The sequence below is a fragment of the Idiotropiscis lumnitzeri genome, chromosome 7, assembly GCF_059441095.1.
Source record: "Idiotropiscis lumnitzeri isolate Australia: NSW breed Sydney's pygmy pipehorse chromosome 7, RoL_Ilum_1.0, whole genome shotgun sequence".
Taxonomy (NCBI): Eukaryota; Metazoa; Chordata; class Actinopteri; order Syngnathiformes; family Syngnathidae; genus Idiotropiscis; species Idiotropiscis lumnitzeri.
In genome coordinates, this window is record NC_142397.1 from 7,097,181 (window position 1) to 7,117,331 (window position 20,151).

Here is a 20,151-nt window from a genome sequence, read left to right on the forward strand (position 1 = left end):
AAAGTGGTCATCCACCAGTATGTCAGAGACTCCCAACACCTATCCCATCAATGCTTGCACCCCAACACTATGGCTGCTTTTCTCCGGCTGTCCTTGAGGGCCTGCTGAAGCTCCCATAAAGCCCGCAGTAAATGGCTCTAATCCGGTAATAAATGGCTGTGTCCTACAGACAAGGGTGTGAGGCTGCTGCAGCCACGGCGTTATCAGATAGAATGCTATTGGCACGCGCATTCACACGCACAAACGCACACCTTCACAAATGTAATGGAAACTGCGTGTACATCTCACGCACACACATTCATTTAGGCGCATAGCATCGGGCCGAGTCGCACCTGCTCCAATTGTGCTGCTTTTATGGATGCCATGCAAGAGCGGCGCCATTATTGCCTTTAAATGATTGGAGATTTGACTATGATGTATTGTGATGATGGGATCACGCCGGGTGCTATGAGCTCTTTATGCCTGCCGGGATGGACTGCCGGCGGCGACTAAATGAAGGAGCAGGGTGGGACACGGGCGGGGAAGAAGAAGAATAGTGATGCGACCTCCGGAGATACTTAGAGTTCAACCGTTTTTAATCAGCACATACAATTGATTTTTATCTTGGCCTGGTTATTTGAGTAATACCGTCGTCGCTTACTCCTCTGAGACTTGGAACGTGTGTGTGGGGGGGGGGGGGGGCAATGTCTTACAAGCGCCACACTCCTTGTTGAATTGTAACCCACAGCAAGGTTTTCATTTTCCTGTCATAACACATATTGATTTGTCTTGGTGGGTGTGTGTTCAGTGTGTGGGTTTTTTTTGGTTTTTCTTTGTCAACAAGAGTGCGTGTCCGCCCTCAGGTGGAGCTCACGGGCAGCAGCGTGTTCGACTACATCCACCCCGCCGACCACGTGGAGATGGCCGAGCGGCTGGGGATCAGGCCCCACCTGCGGGCGGAGGCCGGCTGCCAAGTGGGCCCCGAGAGCGCGCCCTCCAGCTCGGCCTCCGCCTCCTCCCTGGCCGGCACGCCCGAACCCAGCGGTAAGGTTTGCGCCGTGGGTAATGACTGCGAGCGCACGAGATGAACCGCCGTGATTAATCTCGTGCTCTGTAATCCTCAGCAGCGCCATCCAGTCCTCACTCTCCTGCTGATGAACCTCCCGACCGCGGCTTCTTCATTCGTATGAAGTCCACGCTCACCAAGAGGGGGCTGCACGTCAAGTCCTCCGGATACAAGGTCACTCATTATTTCCTTGATAAAATCCACAAACACTGGAAGCTTCATTAGGTGCACTATGACTTCCAATCAAGCAAAAAAAATCTACTTTTACAACAGTAATATTATTATAACATTTATTTGTTATTAGTATTCATTGGGTTGAATCAAAAATCTTGCATCTTGCTTTTCTTTTTTACCAAACACTGCTAAAATTACCAGGGTCGCAGGGGTTCTGGAACCTATCCCAACTGTCTTCGGGCAGTAGGCGGGGTTTACCCTGAACTGATTTCCAGCCAATGGCAGGACATATATCGACAAATAACCATCCACGCTCAGACTCATACCGAGTAACAATTTAGGGTGTTCAATCAACCTACTATGCATGTTTTTGGAATGTGGGAAGAAACCGGAGTACCTGGCGAAAACCCACGCAGGAACGGGGAGAACTTGCAAACTCCACACACACACACACTCCAGAAATCGATCCCATGACCTCTACACTGTGAGACCATCGTGCTAACTGGTCGGCCACCTTGCCGCCCCCAGTTGTAGCTACCTGACGTTGGGCTACAAGCGAGGCACACCCTGGTCTAGAGTTAGTTGGCAGTTTCAGTCAAACACACATTCACACCTATGGACAATGTCGGGACTTCACTGAAGTTAACATGCATGTTTTTACCAGGTATCCGGAGAAAATTTATACAGGTACAGGGAGAGCATTCAAAGTCAAAACGGAGCATTTTTATGTGCTTTTGGGATGTCATTAGATTGCGCAGGTGTACCTAATGCCATGTCCTCCGTGTCCTTGTTTTTGCATGAAGGAATTACAAGCAGCGCCTTGTCACTTTGTTTTGCTCTGCTAGTGTTTCACAGCAGTGTCAAGATGGTCGTTTTCACCGTGTTTTATTGCTTTGACCTTATTTCACACTGAATAGCTGCGCGCTGCCTTTTATTGCTCCGCAAAGCCAGAGCTGCTGCATTCTTCGGCTTCAGTGGGATTCTATTCGCTAGTTTGGATCCAATCATACTACCGTGTGTTAATTGTCTCCCTCTTGTTGTGTTTTTTTTTTTTTTATCTTCAGGTGATCCACGTAACCGGCAGAATCCGCTACCGGCCCGCGATCGTCCCTGGCTCGGCACGTTCCATGCCCCGGCCCATAGGGATGGTGGCATTGGCTCACACGCTTCCCCCGTCCACACTTAATGAGGTCCGCATGGAGAGCCACATGTTTGTCTTCAGGGTCAACATGGACCTGCAGGTCACATACTGCGAGAACAGGTGAAGTGTTATTTAATTGTGGTTAGCAAAATGATTCTCAAAGTGTGACATGGGTAACGCTAGTAGTATGTGAGCTCCCTCTAGTGGTATGCAAAAGAATCGCTGAATTCAATATTCAAACTGTGCAGAATGTTATCGCGGCAGCTTAATTTTAAGTCAGTTCTGTTGGAGTTAACCTTCAAGTACAATACATTTGTATGACTGAGTGGCGTCAAAATGTTCTTCATGCTCTTGCCTCGATTGTCGCCGAGTATTCCGGCTTTCTCCTATATTCCAAATTAGGGCTGAATGATTTTGAAAAATTAATAAAAATCATAATGAACTATTATTGCAATTTTTTCCAATTTTTATGATTTATTAGGGGTTTATTTCTTTAAGGTCCATGCTTTTTTTTTTTTAAACATACATGTCATATATTAATCTGTATTACGTTAAATCTGAAAATCTGTGGCTCTGTCACTTCATCTTTTCATGTCTCATAAAAAATGAACTTTTTAAGTCAAGTGCTGGACTTTGAACATCTCAATGCTGATTTGAACTGAAATGTTCAGCTCAATTCCAAATGTGTATTAGGACCATTGTGGACACAAAATTGTGTGTGATTGGCTGATTGTGTATACTGACCCTGTGATTGGCTGACCACCACTCCAGGTTGGCACCCCTGCCTGTTTGCCAAAAATCCAGATTGAGGGCAAGTGCTTTCAAAAACGGATGGATGAATTGTCCCCTTTTGTTCTGTGGACGGCATGACTGACGTATGTATGCCTGCAGGATATCCGACTATATGGACCTGACGCCTGCCGAGGTGGTGGGACGCACCTGTTACCATTTCATCTATGTGGAGGATCTGGAGAATCTGAGGCAGAGCCATGAAGATTGTAAGTGTACTTACACACACAAACACTTTTCAAGGAGAGCCTGTTGAATCTTCTCTGTTCTGGTGTCATTGGCGCCCTCTGCTGTCATCCCTATGAACTGCTAGTTATAACCTCTACTGAGAAGGTCATTTAATTTTGGATTTGTTGGTCTGTGTGCATGGGCAGCAGTCACCATTAATGAATCTCGGCTCTGGGATTTGCTGTATGGAGTTTGCATGTTCATCCCGTGATTGTGTGTGTTTTTCAGTACTTCCTCCCAGCTCTCCAAAACATGCCTGTTAGTTTAATTGAAGCCTCCAAAGGGATAAAAATGAGTATAAATGGTCGTTCGTCTGACAGTTCAGGATCTTCTTGTCTCAGGTTCATATGGGATGTTTCGTAGTTGCCCATTAAGTTAACAACTTTACACTCATTAAGAGTCTGAAATGTTTTTTTATTTGATTTTATTTATTCTATTCTATTTATGACTTTTTGCCTTGTATTTTTTTTTTTTTTTATTAAATCGTGGAGTTTTTTAATTTATGCACTTGCTGTTCAAATGCCAGGTTTTTGTAACATAAATAAATGGAATAAAACACCAAGATAAATAATTTCAAAACATTTTTCCACCACTAATGTGACATCTAAACTGTGAAACTCAATTTAAAAAATATATATATATTCTGAAAGGGGAAGTAAACAACTGGAATCCATAACGCATTTTTCCACATGCATTTCAGGGATTTCAAGTGTTGTAACAAAGTTCTGTTTGGTGCAAACGCAAAAACAACACTGCAGCTACCTACTTGAAGCACGGTTGTGGCAGCATCATGCCTTGTGGCTGTTTTTCTTCAGCTGGAACAGGAGCGTTAGACAAGATGGTAGGAGTTCTGAGGTGTTACTTATCGGCACAACATGCTTCAGGCTTCTGCTTGAAAGATAGCAAATGAGAGGAAAAGCCTACTAGAACACCTGAGCTTTGTTTTTATTCAAAAGTGCTTTAGATGGTAGCAATAGGTTCTGACTCCCATTTAAGCGGAGTTTGAATGCGATAATGTGTTAATTCTGAACACAGTGACGTCACAGTTATAAGGGGGTGTGTATACTTGTGCAACTGCATTCTGGCAATTGTTTCGTTGCGATAACATGTTTTCAACTAAGTTGTACATGTTCTTGGTATGAAATGATATATCTTGGTTTCTTTTTTTTTTTTTTTTAAATCACCAAAATGGCATTTGAACAGGGGTGTGTAGACTTTTTATATCCACAGTATTTGCAATGCAATTTCTGATTTTTTTTTTTTTTTTGTTATTATCATTATCTTAATGTAAGTATTTAACATTCAATGTGGAGAGCAGTGGCAGAGCTAGACTTGTATGCTTGGGGGAAGAGTGGGCCAAGACTACCTCAGGGGCTTCTTTATGCCTTAACGGATGCCACTTATTTTTCGAGGTTAAAATCATAGACTGAAATCATGACTTAAGATGTTACACATTTTTAAAGCTTTTCTTCCCCGTCTGCTCGCCCCAGTGTTGAGGAAAGGCCAGGTGGTGACGGGCTACTACCGCTGGCTCCAGAAGAGAGGAGGCTACCTGTGGATCCAGTCCACCGCCACCGTGTCCATAAACCACAAAGCCCCCCACGAACGTAACGTCATCTGGGTCAACTGCGTCCTCAGGTCAGTTTGGAGAACAAAGCGGAACATCACGCTGTGTTCACACGAGCTTTGAAGACCGGGATGATGAAATGAGGTTTGACTGACTCCAAAAGCTGATGTGGGCACCTGCAAAATGTTTGTGACATGAAAGAAAACGCATCATCGGGGCCCATTAGAGTTGATGGGTTAAGTGCTGACACATATTCAATCGTGAAAAGTGTGAAAATACACTCATCTGCGGCACCAGCATTATCTCCATCTAATAACAATACACGAGCTGTCTTTTGAAGGTTTTAATCCTAAAAACGTATATTTAATATTTTTACTACACTCACATATCGGGGAAGAAAACAGTGTAGTCAAATAGCGATTCAATTAATATGTATTGCACAACACCTTAAAGTGACCACACTTTGAGTGTCTACAATTTTACTATTGCAATGATATGATAAGTTTATAGTGTTATTCTTCTCTGATGGAGTAATATGTTTGTAAAGATGGAGTTTTTATTGCAGTTCTTGTATTAGAGCTCATTTGATAGTGCAGGTGGAGCTAGTTTTGCGGCGAGGGCGATTGTATTCAATTATTCATTGATAATAAAAAATGAAAGGAATCCCCTTTTAGCTTAACTTTGTACACCTTGTTTAAAAAGTATGTGTTTTTTTCTATTAACATAGTTTAGTATATTTTTTAATAATCTTAATTTAATTATATTTATTTAATTATTTAATTAATTTATTTGTGTTTTTATCGTTTTTTTCTTTATTCATTTGTGTATTTTTTTTCCTATGCGATCAAATTTTATGCAACAGTATATTACATTAACCTACTCCTTTTGCTCTATTTTTTTCTCTGTGTTTTTTTTAAACGAACAATGAGACATGTTTCTACAATTATAATAATTACAAATATGGGAGTTCTTTCACATAATATACATAAATGTTATTATATAACAAACGAAAGCATTACATGAATTGAAACGAAAACATTTTTCGAATAAATAGAGACAAATTTAAAATATTTCTAAGAAATCTTCCATTAAGAAATCTTTGTGATACAAGAGATTCAATTAAATGAAAAATATATTTTTTTAAATTCCAACAAAATTCAATTTGTATACATGAATTTATGTCTCAAAATTAAGAAAAAATAAATAAAATAAATAAATATATGTGAACCAGCTCCCATATTTGATTTGATTTATTTTTCAAGTGTATTAATATCTTTTTCACATGATGAGATGTCTCATATGAGGTGTACTGATGTCGACGATCACTCGCTAGTTTGAAATTATAACGTCAGACTGTTAGAAGAACGTGACACATTTGATACGCAAATGTGAGACCATTGCACAAACTCAATAATATATGTCCGCCCCACTTTTATTTCCCTGTTCTACACAAATTCAGCAGTAAACACACACACACACACACACACCCGCACACACACGGTGCATAATGCCGTGTTCAGGCGGCCGAGCAGTCAGACAAAAACAAGAGTAGGCTGAATGTCGATGCTAATTGAGCTGAGGCCATATAATTACAACCAACGGATGTCAGAATTTTGGGGCCTGAATCGTGTTTTAGTTAATTAGCACTGTAATTACAAGAGCTCATTAACTTCTCCGACTGCCTCCTCCATTTCGGAGAGGAGCGTGTCTGTTTATCGGTGGGCTCTGTGTGTGTTTCCCGCCTCGGTCTGTTTGCACGTGTCGCTGTTTGTGTAGGTGTGGTGGGAGCCGGCGAGTGATGTTGAGGTGCCTACTTATTAGAGGTTGTTACGAAGGTGATTGTTACCTTAAATCTGCTTTTAAAGCTGGGGAGTGCTTCATGGTTCATTTATATACGCCTTTGCTCTCCGCCTTTTTTTTTTTTTTGATTCATTTTGATTTTTCTTCACGCCACCAGTCGAACGGAGCTGCCCGACACTCCTCTGGATCTGCTGCAGCTGCCAGAGAGCGTCAGAGCCGAGCGACTTCGAGTGAGCTCCCCTCCCACAAACAGCTCCCCGCAGGCCCGAGGTAGGACTCCGCAACATCCCATAATATCCTGTGAGCGGGCATGTTGCCGGGGATGAATTTTAACACGGCCGAACTACAGGCGTTTTGGATTTGATTCCTTGACTTCAGATATGTGTATGACTTTTTAAATTTTTTTAGGATTTCTAGAGGCTTTTTTTCCTGCTCCAAATGCCCCTACTTTTTTGTCTAAATGTCAGATTTTGTGCTTGTCAATTATATTGCATTTATATATTTTAGTTAGTTTTCAGGATTTCGGGTTAATTCACGGCCCCAAATCACACTAGGATATATATATATATATATTTTTAAACTGACAAATTTCTCATCTCCTGATATATATCAATAATCCTAATTTTCTGTAGGCGTAAAAAGCAGGATTACGTCTTTCGATCATTTTCAACAAAAACTAGGCTGACCTGAAGTACTTCCTGTTTCATTCTTTTTATTTCAAATTAGCAGCATGAAACTAAATAAGTGTGCCGCCATCTAGTGTTTGAAAGTAGAATTGCATCCCATTTTTTTTTGTGAGCGAAATGCCGAAATAGAGTTATTAACTGTACAAAAGAAAAATAAATCCATAAAATAACAAACCTGGAACCTGCAGTGGAGAGGGACGTTACTTCACGATGAAATAAAGTGACTAATTATTCCATTCCACTCCCTCCTCCTCAGGCTCCCAGCCTGCAAAGAGCTCAGCGGGGAAGAGCGACCCTGACACAAAAGCCCGAGAGAAGTTCACCAATACCGCCGTCCAATCAGAGAACAGGAGGAAGCGCCTGCTGAGGTCCGAGCCTGAGGGCGCCCCCGCTGAGAGCCGACGCCGTCTGGACGAGCTGCGGCACACGGAGGAGAGCGTGTCGGCCTCTTCGGACCTGGCCAGCGAGAGCGAGGGCGAGGAGGAAGACGAGGAGGAGGATGAGGAGCCCGATTGGGAGCAGGGGGGAGACGGTGACAAATTGAAACAAGAAGATGGCGGAGGGAAGCCGAGCAGGGGGGCGGACGCCCCGACGAGAGGTGAGAGGGGAGGGCGAGTGCACAACGGGCGAGCGGTGATCCAGCAGCTGAAGAGCGTCGTGACCCCGTCCGCCAGCATCAAGACTGAACACGAGGCCCTGGCCACCGGGGGGCGGTGGGGGTCGCACAGCAGCCAGCCCCAGCCCTCTCACGCGCACACCCCCTCAAGCAGCCTTAACGGCGACAGCCCCAATACCCCGATACCCGACTCCTCCTCCAGCACTGAAGCCCCCCCGAAGGGCCTCTTCACCCCTCCGTCCCCGGCCTTGTCTCCCGTCATGGCCGTGTCGTCCCCCCTGCCTCGCGAGGAGCGCGCCGCGCCAGGGACGGTCGGGCGGGGCGGCGGACCGGGAGGTGGCCCTGACTTGGAGCTCCTCCAGAGACTGGCCGCGGGGGGCGCGGCGGGGCGGGTCCTGTTCCACCCCCTTGCCCTGGGACCCCAGGGACCCCAGAGCCTGTACGCTCCCAGCACCATCCGCTACGCTCCCCCCGAGCTGCCCCCGTCCCACCACCACGCGGTCGGACATGGCGACGGCCTGCAACTGCGCTCGGACCACCACAAGGGGCCCCCGCCGGCCTTCTTCCCCCACCTGCAACGACTGGCCGGCTTGCCGCCCTTCAGCGGCTTCTCCCCTTCGGACAGCCCCTTCACCTCCGGACTGCCCTTCTGTATGAACGGACTGCGGGGGGCCGCCGGCTCCGAGGAGGACTGAGATGATGAAAAAGACGTCGACATTAGGTCATTAAGGCTCGGAGGACGTCGCTAATTGGACTTGAACGAATGCGATGTTAAAAGTGTGACAGCTCGCCACTGGGGGAGCGTTTATTTCGCCGCCGGACAAGCTGACAGCGACTCTCGTAAAACTACAAAAAAAAAAAAGGAAAAAAAGAACAGAGTGACTTCTGATTGGAGCTCCCTGGAGACGTTTCCAACTAAATAATGAACTGTCTTTCAACGGACCACTTCTGCGTTTCTTCCACTCAGAGAAGCCATATTGTATATAGCGACAACAACCATGATGACCCTCAGCTCAGATAGCAACTCCGCCCTCACCCTCAACCGTCAGCCCAATTAACCCAATTAACCCTCTCACCAGTAGAAAGGGGGAAAAAAGAAGATGGACACTTGTAGGAATGGATTTTTATTATTGCAGTATTATAAAATTAATCTCTTTTTTGGTGACACTTTGATTCTAAGGGTTCCTCCAAAATAAAGGGAGGTGATTTTTGTATTGAAATTAAAAATCAGTTTAAAAAAAGTCATTAATTACAAGCACATTGTTGGGGACAAAAATGTAAGTAATAATAATAATACGCCCAGACATTCCATCATATAGAAATGCAATTGAAACAAAATGCTTTTTCTTGAGGATTAATAATAGTATATTCTGTGTCATGCTGTTTGTGTATGAAAGCCATATTTTTGTTTCTTTGTGTTGTTTCCACATAAAGCACTCTAAAAACAACATGGGTCAAAAAGGGCCTTATTTACTACTCACTAAATAATCCAATTTTTGGGGGGTTGTTTTGTGCAAAACAAATTCACCCAAGTAGTGTCCTGTCCCTTTTTAATCCAAATTTGGTTCTTTTTAACCCAACTGTTTTTATTGAGTCAATGACTGGATCATTTAGAGGAAAATGCTCCAAAAACAGTTTGGTAAAAAATACACAATTTGGGGACTACTTTTTTTTTTTAACAAAAGAATTTGGGGACTTTTTTTTGGATGGGTCAAATTCTTTTTTTTAAAGAAAATACAATTTTGGAGATTGTTCTGTACAAGAAAAATGGGTCAAATTGACCCAAATAGTGTCCAGTCCCTTTTTGAATCCAAATTAGGTTATTTTTAAACCAAGTGAGTCAATGAAATGATCATTTAAGGGGAAAATGCCCAATTTGGGGACTTTTTTTTTTTTGGACAAAAAAATGAAATAAAAGATACAATTTTGGGGGGTGTTTTGTACAAAACAAAAAGGCAAAAATTGGATCAAATTCATTGATGGTCGGTAGCGGTCGGTCCCTTTTAAACCCATAATTGGGTTATTTTTGACCCAACTGTTTTAGAGTGGGGAAATGAGAGAATCATTTCCAATTATGGTTCAATAAAATGCTCTCTGGGTCAAAAATGGACTTTAACACAACTATTTAGAGGGTTTTTCTTTTTGCACAAAACAACCCCAAAAATGTTATTGTTTTTTAATTTTTTTTTTTTTTTTTTTTTTTTTTTTTTTTTTACAAAAATATACAAAAAATTGGGTCAAATGAACCCAATTGGTGGTTGGTCCCTTTTTGACCCATGATTGGGTTATTTTTCACAGTGAAGATTTGACGGGTTGCACAATATCATCAGAATATATGTTATCATTTTAAAAAGCAGGAAAAGTTTCATTATTAGTCTTTTTTTCTTTGGAAGCACTTAACTAAAAATTCAAACTGGAAGCACTTCACGCAGCTTAACGTGGCCCCGTTACAAACAACACAAGAGCGATGGCAATATCGTAGCCGCCACGCCGTGCAGACGAGGGAATAAATAGTCATTGATGAAGTAACGGAGCATAAAAACGGGTCATAAAATGACAGCCATTAAAGTCACAGTCGGGTCAGGAGACACTTTCAGTGTCAGTCGACTGGGGAATAAAGGCCCCATCCGTCACTTTTACATCTGGTTGGGGTTTCACTCGAGTAGAAGGTGGGGAGGGAGGGTTGGCGATTCGAGTCATAAAAAAAAAAAAAAAAAAAAGGTACCTAGAACAGCTTTGGAACTGTGAAAAAAAATGTGTTGCGATTTAAATTATCCTTTTAAACCTAGTTTGAATATGAGTATAAAAATGACGCCTATTTGAATTCTTGAGCACTTTGAAAGCTTGCAAATAAATATGTGAAGTTAACTCCCATGTTCATTTTTTTTTTCTTCTGCTGTGTCAGAAAAATGTCACACCTGTATGTCTTTCTATTTGTTTTTCTTTCCCAAATCGCAACTGTGCTGTCTGTGAAATATACAAATTCAAAAGACAATGTCTGACGATACTGCACTTGAGCGAGCACAGATTCTGGGAGCGTGAATGAGTGTGCGTGTGTGTGTGGGGGTGTGCGTGTGTGTGTGTATGTGTGTGCACACTGTTGTTTAGTTGATTTAAATAGCTAACCCTTTTTGCCTATCACTGTGAATCTAACGTTATCCTCGCGTCCTTGTGAATACTCCAGCCGCTTATTGAACAAAATGAACACTGTAAAGGAAAAAGAAGGGAGGAAAAAAATGCAGTGGTACAGATGACAAGAACAATAAAATATTCCAGTCAGTAGAGGATCTCAGTCTCTTTCCTGGTCTGTTATTATTATTCTTTGTGTTTGCTTGGATTTTCTGTGCAAATGTCAAATGAGTTTGATTTGGTTTCGACACGGGTTTGGTTTGTCAGTTCTTGCATCTGAGAACTCAACTTAAAGAAAGAAATTGCCACATATGAAACAAAGTGCTGCATATAAGAGCCAACATAAATCATAATAAAGTAGATAATAATAATAAAAAGAAAAAATTCTCGTAATTAAAAAGGGAAAAAAAAAATCTGCTTCTGACATTTCGTCCTTGTTTTCATGTACATTGTTTTGAATTTAAAAAAAGATTTTTCAAATGATTTTAAGGAAAGACGAAAGGTGACAATACACACACACACACACACACACACACATATATATATATATAGTCAAATTAAAAAAAGAAGAAAAGAACTACTGAAGGGATGTTTTTAAAGATATAGATTTGATGTGACACTTTTCAAATAGGATATATTTTTGGCACAATTGTTATCTAAATTATTAAACTTAAGATACGATTTTTTTATTTTTATTCAAGAAAACAATTTCATACGATAATGAAATATTTCATCAAATAAAATAATACGTATAATTCTGATGTTACAAGTTTTTGCACTTTTAGGACAATAATTAAGACTAAGCAGACAATATTTCCATTTAGTTTGTTTTAATAAATTAGTTTTTGTGGAAATATTACGCACCAAATTTACCACGCAACTTTTTTGTTTTTCGACCTGAGCCACTTCAGACATTTCACTATGTAAAAGTAGAGTGACATTCATGGACTGTGAGGAACAAAAGCTTAACTATACAAAATCATTGCGCTGCCCATCAATTGTTGCGCTACGTTTTATCACATTCACACAAATTCAAATAAAACATGCCAAGAGTAAAAATCACTTGGGACAAAAAAAAAAAGAAGAAAGACGGCTTCTATCGTGGAAATATTAGATAAGAGTTGTCTCCCCGCTTCTCCCTGGAGGTGACATGAGACAGAACAAGCCATGAAGCATCATACTGAGCTCGATTTCTTGAAGGGAAAGGAAAGTATTCAACCTTGACACAAAGCCACGCGGTGGGACTTGATAGATTCAACAAAGACGAAATGGGTTTGAAAATGAAGACAAAAACACAATATGTGTGTGCGTGCGTCTTAGGAGAGATCATATGCAGGCGTGCCTCGCCGTTCCTTGCCAGTGTTCGTGTGTGTGTGTGTGTGCACACGTCTATGAGTGTGTGAGATGTCTGAAGCAGCCCCAGGGAGGGGCTCTGACATTGAAGACGGGTTAAATCCTGTTTTACATTCAAGTGGCAGGCCCAAGTTCATTAGAGTGAGGATCATTCCTCCTCAAGACCAAAGGAAGCGCATACTAAACAAGAGCAGTTGTTGGGGAGAAAATGCCATTGTGTGTGCTAAAGTGGATGTATGGAGCCGACACCGGGGAGTGCGTGCATGCTCCCGCTTTACCTTTAGCTGCTTTTTTTTCCTCATTTTGTGGAAGTATTGACAACATTTGCACTGATGAAATGTTCACTGACAATAGCTGTATCAAACAACCGATTACATGGCCAACCTCCACCAAGGCACGGCGTTGTCCACCACAGTCCTGGTAAGTCACTTTTTGCTTTTATGCCAGTAAATAAACAGCAATAACCCATCATGAAACTGTAAATATTTATAAAGAAAAAAACGTACAGTCGAGTGATAATTCAATATTATGTAAAGAATTCAACAGTTTAATACATTATTTTTGCTTCACTTCAGTGGACATGTGACTGCTCCTTCTGGCATGTGTGTCTTGGCCACCAGGGGGCAACCTTTAAACCTTACACATGAGGCCTGCAAGAAGGCCTTCCTGACACCAACTGGTAATATGATTGGCTATCGCAACCGTCTATGATTAGTGCCACTGAGACTATGAAATTCTGCCTGGCAACACAAGCTAGCTGAATTCTGATTGGATAAAAACTCAGTTAAAATACATTATTGGGATATAGTATGACATGAATGTGATGAATGAATTTTTCTTTCTCTCTTTCTTACAACACCTCGTTACATAAGCAGCTGTATTCGGTAGCTATACTTCAAATATGAACACAAGCAAAGCAGCTTTTCATGTTTTAGCTAGCATCCAGCTAGCGTGTCGTGAAAATACGGCCCAAGGAGGAAGAAAACACCTGTCACAGCTGGTCTGCTCCGAATGTAAGCCTGTGATCCATACTGGTGGCATTTAGCACACGTGCGCACATGAGAAATCTCTCAAGAGGACGCATGCGAGAGGCAGCGCGGTTTCCAATTTGAACTTCCAGGGTCTTTTTCCAAGCGAACCGGCGCTCTGGAGGTCGCAGATGGACGGTGTTTGTCAGTGACCACGCGTCTCTCGCCTGTAGGCGCCCTGCCCTTTAGACGCGCCGGGCCTCGCCAGCCCGCTGCATGCCAAACAGGGAAACCTGTGCACTCGGATGCAGCCGCTGAGGAAGAGGAGGAGAGGGAAGAGGGGGATGAGGATGAGGAGAGGGAGGAAGAAGCACAAGGGGTGAGGATGAGGAGGACAGAGATGATGAAGCCCTTTTTTGAACCCTAATAAACCCCACTAATAGTGAAAACCGACTTAACAAACCCTAATTTGGAACCCTACTTTGAAAACCGAAGTCAACATTGAAACCCTGCTTTGAAACACTGGGTCTTCTTAGATAACCCTACATTAAAACCCTAACCCTAACCAGTTAGTTAGTTTGAAAGTTTGAAACCCTAACCCTAGGTGGAAACCCTAACCCCAGTTGGAAATCCTAACCCTAGTTGGAAACCCTAATTCTAACTCTAGTTGGAAACCCTAACCCTACTTGGGAACCCTAACCCTATTTGGAAACCCTAACCCTACTTGGGAACCCCAATTCTAACTCTAGTTGGAAACCCTAACCCTACTTGGGAACCCTAACCCTATTTGGAAACCCTAACCCTAGTTGGAAACCCTAACCCTTTTTGGAAACCCTAACCCTACTTGGGAACCCTAACCCTATTTGGAAACCCTAACCCTACTTTGGGAACCCTAACCCTATTTGGAAACCCTAACCCTAGTTGGAAACCCCAATTCTAACTCTAGTTGGAAACCCTAACCCTACTTGGGAACCCTAACCCTAGTTGGAAACCCTAACCCTAGTTGGAAACCCTAACCCTATTTGGAAACCCTAACCCTACTTGAGAACCCTAACCCTATTTGGAAACCCTAACCCTATTTGGAAACCCTAACCCTAGTTGGAAACCCTAACCCTTTTTGGAAACCCTAACCCAAATATTAACCCCAGTTCGAAACCCTAACCTGAGTTTGAAACTCAACTTCTAAACCCTAAACCCAGTTAGAAATCCAAACTCTAAATCCTAAACCTTCTTAACCCTAACTCGAGATTTTAAGAAAGAACTGCGTCGATGGCCGAGTGATATCGCGGACGCGGAACTCACCCTTGTCTATTCTTTGCGTCGCACTCACACCCACGCACGCACCTACACACACATAGCAGAGGGGAGTTCATATATTCATGCATGCTTTCAGATGATGGCCTCATTATAAAAATTACACAAGTACAGCATGCGTCACTGCTGCTTTTGAATCTGTGTCTTCTCTAATTTCTACAGTGTGCGTGTTGGATGGGCATTGTCTCTGGGGTTGATATGTTCATTTGCACTATTTATTTCCTCGTCATGAAACTGTGAGATAAAAAAAAAAAAAAAAAAAAAAAGGCACTTCTCATGTCTACACTGATACTCAATTATGGGTGTTATTTTTTGGCACCCGACCTTGGGCGACTTTGGAATGAGCCGCACAGATGAAAGAATTAAATTAATATTAATAATAATAAAATATTTCCAATTTATTTAATAATCGGGTATGACAATTATTTCATTTTGAAAAGTGACCAGATTCTCTGCGTTACATCCACATCAGGATTACAAGACGCATAACACGATTATTAAACCCACAAAATCGCAAAGGGAGTATAAAAAAAGATGGTTGGTTAATGGTTACATAAAACGAAGTTTCACATTTGCCGTATATAATGAAAAACTGCACTAGATTTTGTGATTTGCTCGTATAATTTTTTTAATTCACTTTATACTTTTTTTTTGTTCTGTTGTTGCCAGTTTGCAAAGAAATGTGCTGTTTTTGAGGGTCTGAATTGTGGCAAAAAAAATCCCATGAACCTTTTGCACATCCATGTCAGCCTTGGAATAAATATTTTTATTTTGGAGCAGTGGTCCCTTCACACAAAACGACCAGCGTAACCACAAAGAAGACAAGCACTTTGGCTCATGTAATGTTTTATTTCACGGTATGACGTGTACACTGACAGTAGAGTGTACACCAACCAGGAAACAATAAATACAAATAAAGCCCAGACGCCACATGAAACCTCCAACTGACAAAATGTAAAATACAGCACTTCCCCAACGGTGACCAAGGTTCTATTAAAATTGACACAGGGAAAAATAAATTGCATCTATACATAAATAATTGAACAAAGTGGTAAGGTTGTGTGAAAATAAAGTCCTTACGTCACTGTAAAAAAAAAAAAAAAAAAAAACAGTTGCTGTAAGCCCTTGTGAAACACATTTACAAATAACATAACCCTAAGACTAAAAAAATAAAATAAAAAAATAAAATCTGCACTCACACAGAAGCTCACGACAAAAAGGAACAGCGTGGTAAACATGATTGCACTAACAGGACACTATTAGGTATTAACGCACAAAGTACACTGAATAGAAATAATTTCAAATTCAGCAATCTTTTTCCTCCGACATAAATATGATATATGTGTACAATTGACTTAAAAAAATTGTGAGAAGTAAAAAAAAAAAACAATAAAATAGCGTAGTTCGACAAGTTAACACTCTTCGAACGGGGATGTGGCTGTGTTCATAATCAACCAATCGCATTCAAACTTAAACGGAAGTCAGAACACACATTTAGAGCACCTCTGATTAACCTCAAATAAATTTCAACTGTTCTCGTCGACGTTTCCCGGCTTTTTTTTTTTTTTTTTGCTGTCCAGCTGGAAGTTTGGTGCTCACGCTAACGTCTATTCCGAAGAGTTTTTGTAATTTGTTCCACTTTGGTATGAGGCGCCTGTCTAACCAGAACACATCCAAATGTGTTGAGTTTTTTTTTTTTTTTTCTTTTTAAGGTTCAACTTTTTGGCCATAATTACCAACACATGTTGGGTGCAAACACATCACTGCTCATCACCACTTAATCGTGCCGAAGGGAATAATGAACAGTTCCGAATAGCAGACAGTGATGGCACAATACCTCCGGGCTTTTGCCAGAAAGCAAAAAAGGCCACAAAAAGCCTACTAGAACAGCTGAACTTTATTTGGGATTAATCAGAGAGACGGAAACGTTTCAGGTGTGCAATATGAATCTGATTGCTTAGAAGAGCTATGCACACTCGTACAACCACATTATTTCAGCTGTTAATTTTGACTTCTCCCCGCTATTTTTTTTTTTAATTTAATTGTACAGGTGATAGGGCACAATGAAAACATTTTGAAATAGTTGATCGTGGTTTAATTTCTTTAATCACAAAAATTGGATATATATATATCATATTTTCATATCCACTGTACATGTAAATTCTCACTTTTGACAACATTGTCAAAGATTTGATGAAGAATTTAAAAGTAAATTGTAATGTTAGTGATGACAAACTGTACAGCATTGAACACAGAAGGATATCAAGTACAGTATTCCGCTCCAAAAAATAAAATAATTTTTTTTTAATGAATCGTATTTGATTGTGCAAGTGTACTTAATGTTGTGGCCTGACAGTGTCAATAATGACGTGTGGGATAACCGGTATAAAAAAGGGCACTGTAATTTAAGTCCGTAGTCGGCTTTGGCCCTTTAAACGTCCACATTTATCTGCGCTTGTAGTGAGACACACGGCCTGCATTCAAAAATGCAGACACACACACGCACACACTCACAGACTGGAAGACGTCTACTTGTCAGGCCCCTTGTTCTCCCCGTCGTCGGCGTTGTGGTGCCTCCTGTCGTGGTCCGAGCCTCGGTAGCCTCTGTGCTCGCGTCTATCGCGGCACTCCTGGCACTCTTCACCCTCGTCGTCGTCCTCGTGGATGATCTCCACCTCCAGGCGGCCGATGTAGAGGGATACGGCGCACAGCCAGAAGAGAGCCACGCTGCTCACCACGGCCCCCTGGATCAGCACGGCGGGCACGGACAGCAGCATCAGCCTGCGCAGGGTCACGAGGCTGCTCACGTAGGAGGCGCCGCCTAAGGATACGCAGGCGCCACCCAGGATGAAGAAGGCTGTGGGAAAACACACAATGTAGTTTATACGTCGCTCAGATTAATTCATAATTTAAGCCATGATGCTTTATTTCACGAAAGTATGATTTCTCAGAGGCATTTGTGATATTTTGATCCGGAGTTGGTGAGTTACCGTATGCCGCCTCTCGTCCCACTTCACTCTGCACAAAGGCAATGACGCCGATTCCGGTTGCAAGCAGACCATTTCGGAACCACGAGAGGAAACCTGCAAGATGGTCAAAAAAGGATTCAAGTAACTTGATGGTGTTAACACTGTACTAGAGGTTCTCACACAGCTTACTGCCAAAGATATAAAAATGTCACTGACACTAAAGGATATAATAATTTGAATCAAGAACAAAGATTGTAATGAGTTAACTCATTCACTCCCAGCCGGGTAAAAAAATGGATCTTAGACGTCTTCAGCCGTCAATGGCAGTAAATTAGTCAATCTCGTCATGGTGACTTTAAATCTCGCCTTGTTTTCTTTCCCCCTCACTGGGAGACACTATTACATCGTCGTATGAATTAATTACACATTTTCTAAACTTTTGAATGCTCATGTCCAGGTGTTATCTTCTGTGGATTAGATTACGCACAGGGCTGCCCTCTCACAAGAGATTATCAAATCACAGGATGTGCCTGCGAGAAGGCAACAATTTTTCAATTTATTTTAAAAGAAGAGGATTGGTAATGAATAAATGACAGTATCCCATATCTCAATGTTGTTAAAAGTGAAGAAAATGTGCTAGAAACAGGAAGATGACGCACATGATTTGCCCTTCGCGTGCCACGTAAAATGACGTTACGGGCCAGATCTGGCCCCTGGGGCCTTGAGTTTGACACCAGTGCAGTCGTGCCATTTATTAATTTATTTTAACCTTTTTTTGTGAGTGGTGTATTTTCATCATGTTTTTATCAGTTGAGTTAACCAGAGAATGTTCAAAATGGAACCGCCCGTCTTTCATTATACGGAAGTAGATTTTGTCCACATTTTAACGCCACTTTGACTAACTACTTGTCATTGTAACTACCGCCTAAAAGTTTACAATCTCAACTGTTGGAACAGCTTTAAGAGTGTGTACAGAGTTGTGTTCAGCCTCCAGTGGAGCTTCCTACTCTACCTGTTTCGTGAGACTTCCTCAGCATCTGCAGGGGGGAAATGCATTTATTTCAACCTACAGGAAATGAAATATGGGAGCTGGCAAACACACTGAACAAGTTGGCTACCAAAGCGTCCGCCTTGTCGAGGTCTGTGAGCTGGTACTGCTGCGGTGGTAGCTCCGGCGCACGGCTCTTCCCCCACGGCCCCTTCTCCGTGAGTTTCCGCCTCGTGGTGCTGGGCAGCCCGCCGCCGGGAGGCCGCGACAACCCCGCTACGACGCTGGACAAGTGTGACGCGGCCATGGGCAACTGCCGCCGCATGAACAACCGCAGGAAGGCCATCACATTGCTGGTAGGAAGAGCGCCTAAATCGAAAGCACTTTCGGTGGTTTCGATGGGGCGGAAAAAACAGAATCAACACGACCCCGGCGCGATCTCTGAACTCTGGCGGTGTCAACGACAAATCAAGAGGAGGACGGCAACGCCGCAAACTGGGTGAAATCTGCGCAGCGCCCTCTGTGGTCGAAAAGAGAATACAACACAAGCTAAAGTAAGATGCAAGTCGCGAAATACAACACACGGTGGTGCCAGAAAGTCAAACATCACATAGATAGATAGATAGATAGATAGATAGATAGACAAGCAACTCAAATTAAAAAACAAATAATTAAAATAAACAACAGATCATGTGTCTTTAATGTGTGCCATTAATAATTAATAATTATTAAGATCATTTGTAGCCGTGTTCACAATGAACCAATCACATTAAAACTGATGTAAAATGGGCATCAGCTCACCTTGATCCTTTCCATGTGTATTGATACAGCAGGTTTTCTTAATTGGCGCTCTTAATATAAGGAGGCTTCTCGCACTTGGCTCAGTTCCATACCGCAAAGCAATCAAATCAGCTATAGTTCCTCGTTCCGAAGAATGACCTTGAATCTTGGATGACACTGGTGCTTGGCTTCAGCTCATCTTGGGCATGAACATTTTTTTCCTTCTTTTTTTTCCCCAAGACAACATTCAACATTATATATATTAACATACATACATATATATATATATATATATAACATGCAAAAATAGTTAAATATAATAGTTAAATAAAAATAGTTAAATATAAAATCCACACTGCCTCCCTGACCAGTTGTCATCTTGCTTTTTCATTAATTTAGGAAGGGCGTTCAGTTCTTGGTGTTGTGAACTATTTTGCTACTTGACGATGACTCTTTTAACAATTACAGTATATCCCTATGATGCCTTGGAAGCTCTATTATATTGAATAATGGTTGTTAATGGTGGAAAAATATTTTATATGATTTATCTTGGTCTCATTGTTTATCTGACAAAAAAACTGGCATCTGAACCGGGGCGTGTACA

At 41.9% G+C, this 20,151-nt stretch overlaps 2 protein-coding genes across 3 annotated transcripts in view; one reads left to right on the forward strand and one right to left on the reverse strand.

Annotated features, from left to right (window-relative positions):
* The window catches only part of npas1 (neuronal PAS domain protein 1), a 48,197-nt gene extending 36,864 nt beyond the window's left edge, over positions 1-11,333 (forward strand). Inside the window, exons 6-12 of one of the 2 annotated variants that reach the window (XM_088301351.1) lie at positions 843-1,023; positions 1,104-1,219; positions 2,284-2,480; positions 3,252-3,358; positions 4,868-5,015; positions 6,902-7,014; positions 7,687-11,333. In XM_088301351.1, coding sequence (XP_088157477.1) covers positions 843-1,023; positions 1,104-1,219; positions 2,284-2,480; positions 3,252-3,358; positions 4,868-5,015; positions 6,902-7,014; positions 7,687-8,741 — 1,917 coding nt within the window. In that variant the 3' untranslated portion in view covers positions 8,742-11,333. The remainder of the gene's footprint in view (positions 1-842; positions 1,024-1,103; positions 1,220-2,283; positions 2,481-3,251; positions 3,359-4,867; positions 5,016-6,901; positions 7,015-7,686) is intronic. The other variant, XM_088301352.1, reaches the window with a different exon arrangement.
* Positions 11,334-15,639: 4,306 nt separating this feature from the next.
* Positions 15,640-19,247, reverse strand: tmem160 (transmembrane protein 160). Its single transcript, XM_088301544.1, has 4 exons — positions 18,898-19,247; positions 18,792-18,816; positions 17,801-17,893; positions 15,640-17,667 (listed from the first exon to the last, which is right to left on the reverse strand). The coding sequence occupies exons 1-4, from the start codon at positions 19,111-19,113 to the stop codon at positions 17,339-17,341; spliced, it is 663 nt and encodes a 220-aa protein (XP_088157670.1). The 5' UTR covers positions 19,114-19,247; the 3' UTR covers positions 15,640-17,338.
* Between the last annotated feature and the right edge of the window lie 904 nt (positions 19,248-20,151).

Excerpts from the sequence above, each read along its gene's own strand:
- tmem160 (XM_088301544.1), bottom strand. The coding sequence starts at position 19,113 with ATGGCCTTCCTGCGGTTGTTCATGCGGCGGCAGTTGCCCATGGCCGCG. Across the intron at positions 17,894-18,791 it reads GAGGAAGTCTCACGAAACAG|GTTTCCTCTCGTGGTTCCGA; the intron begins GTAGAGTAGGAA and ends ACCATCTTGCAG. Across the intron at positions 17,668-17,800 it reads GGGACGAGAGGCGGCATACG|CCTTCTTCATCCTGGGTGGC; the intron begins GTAACTCACCAA and ends GTTTTCCCACAG.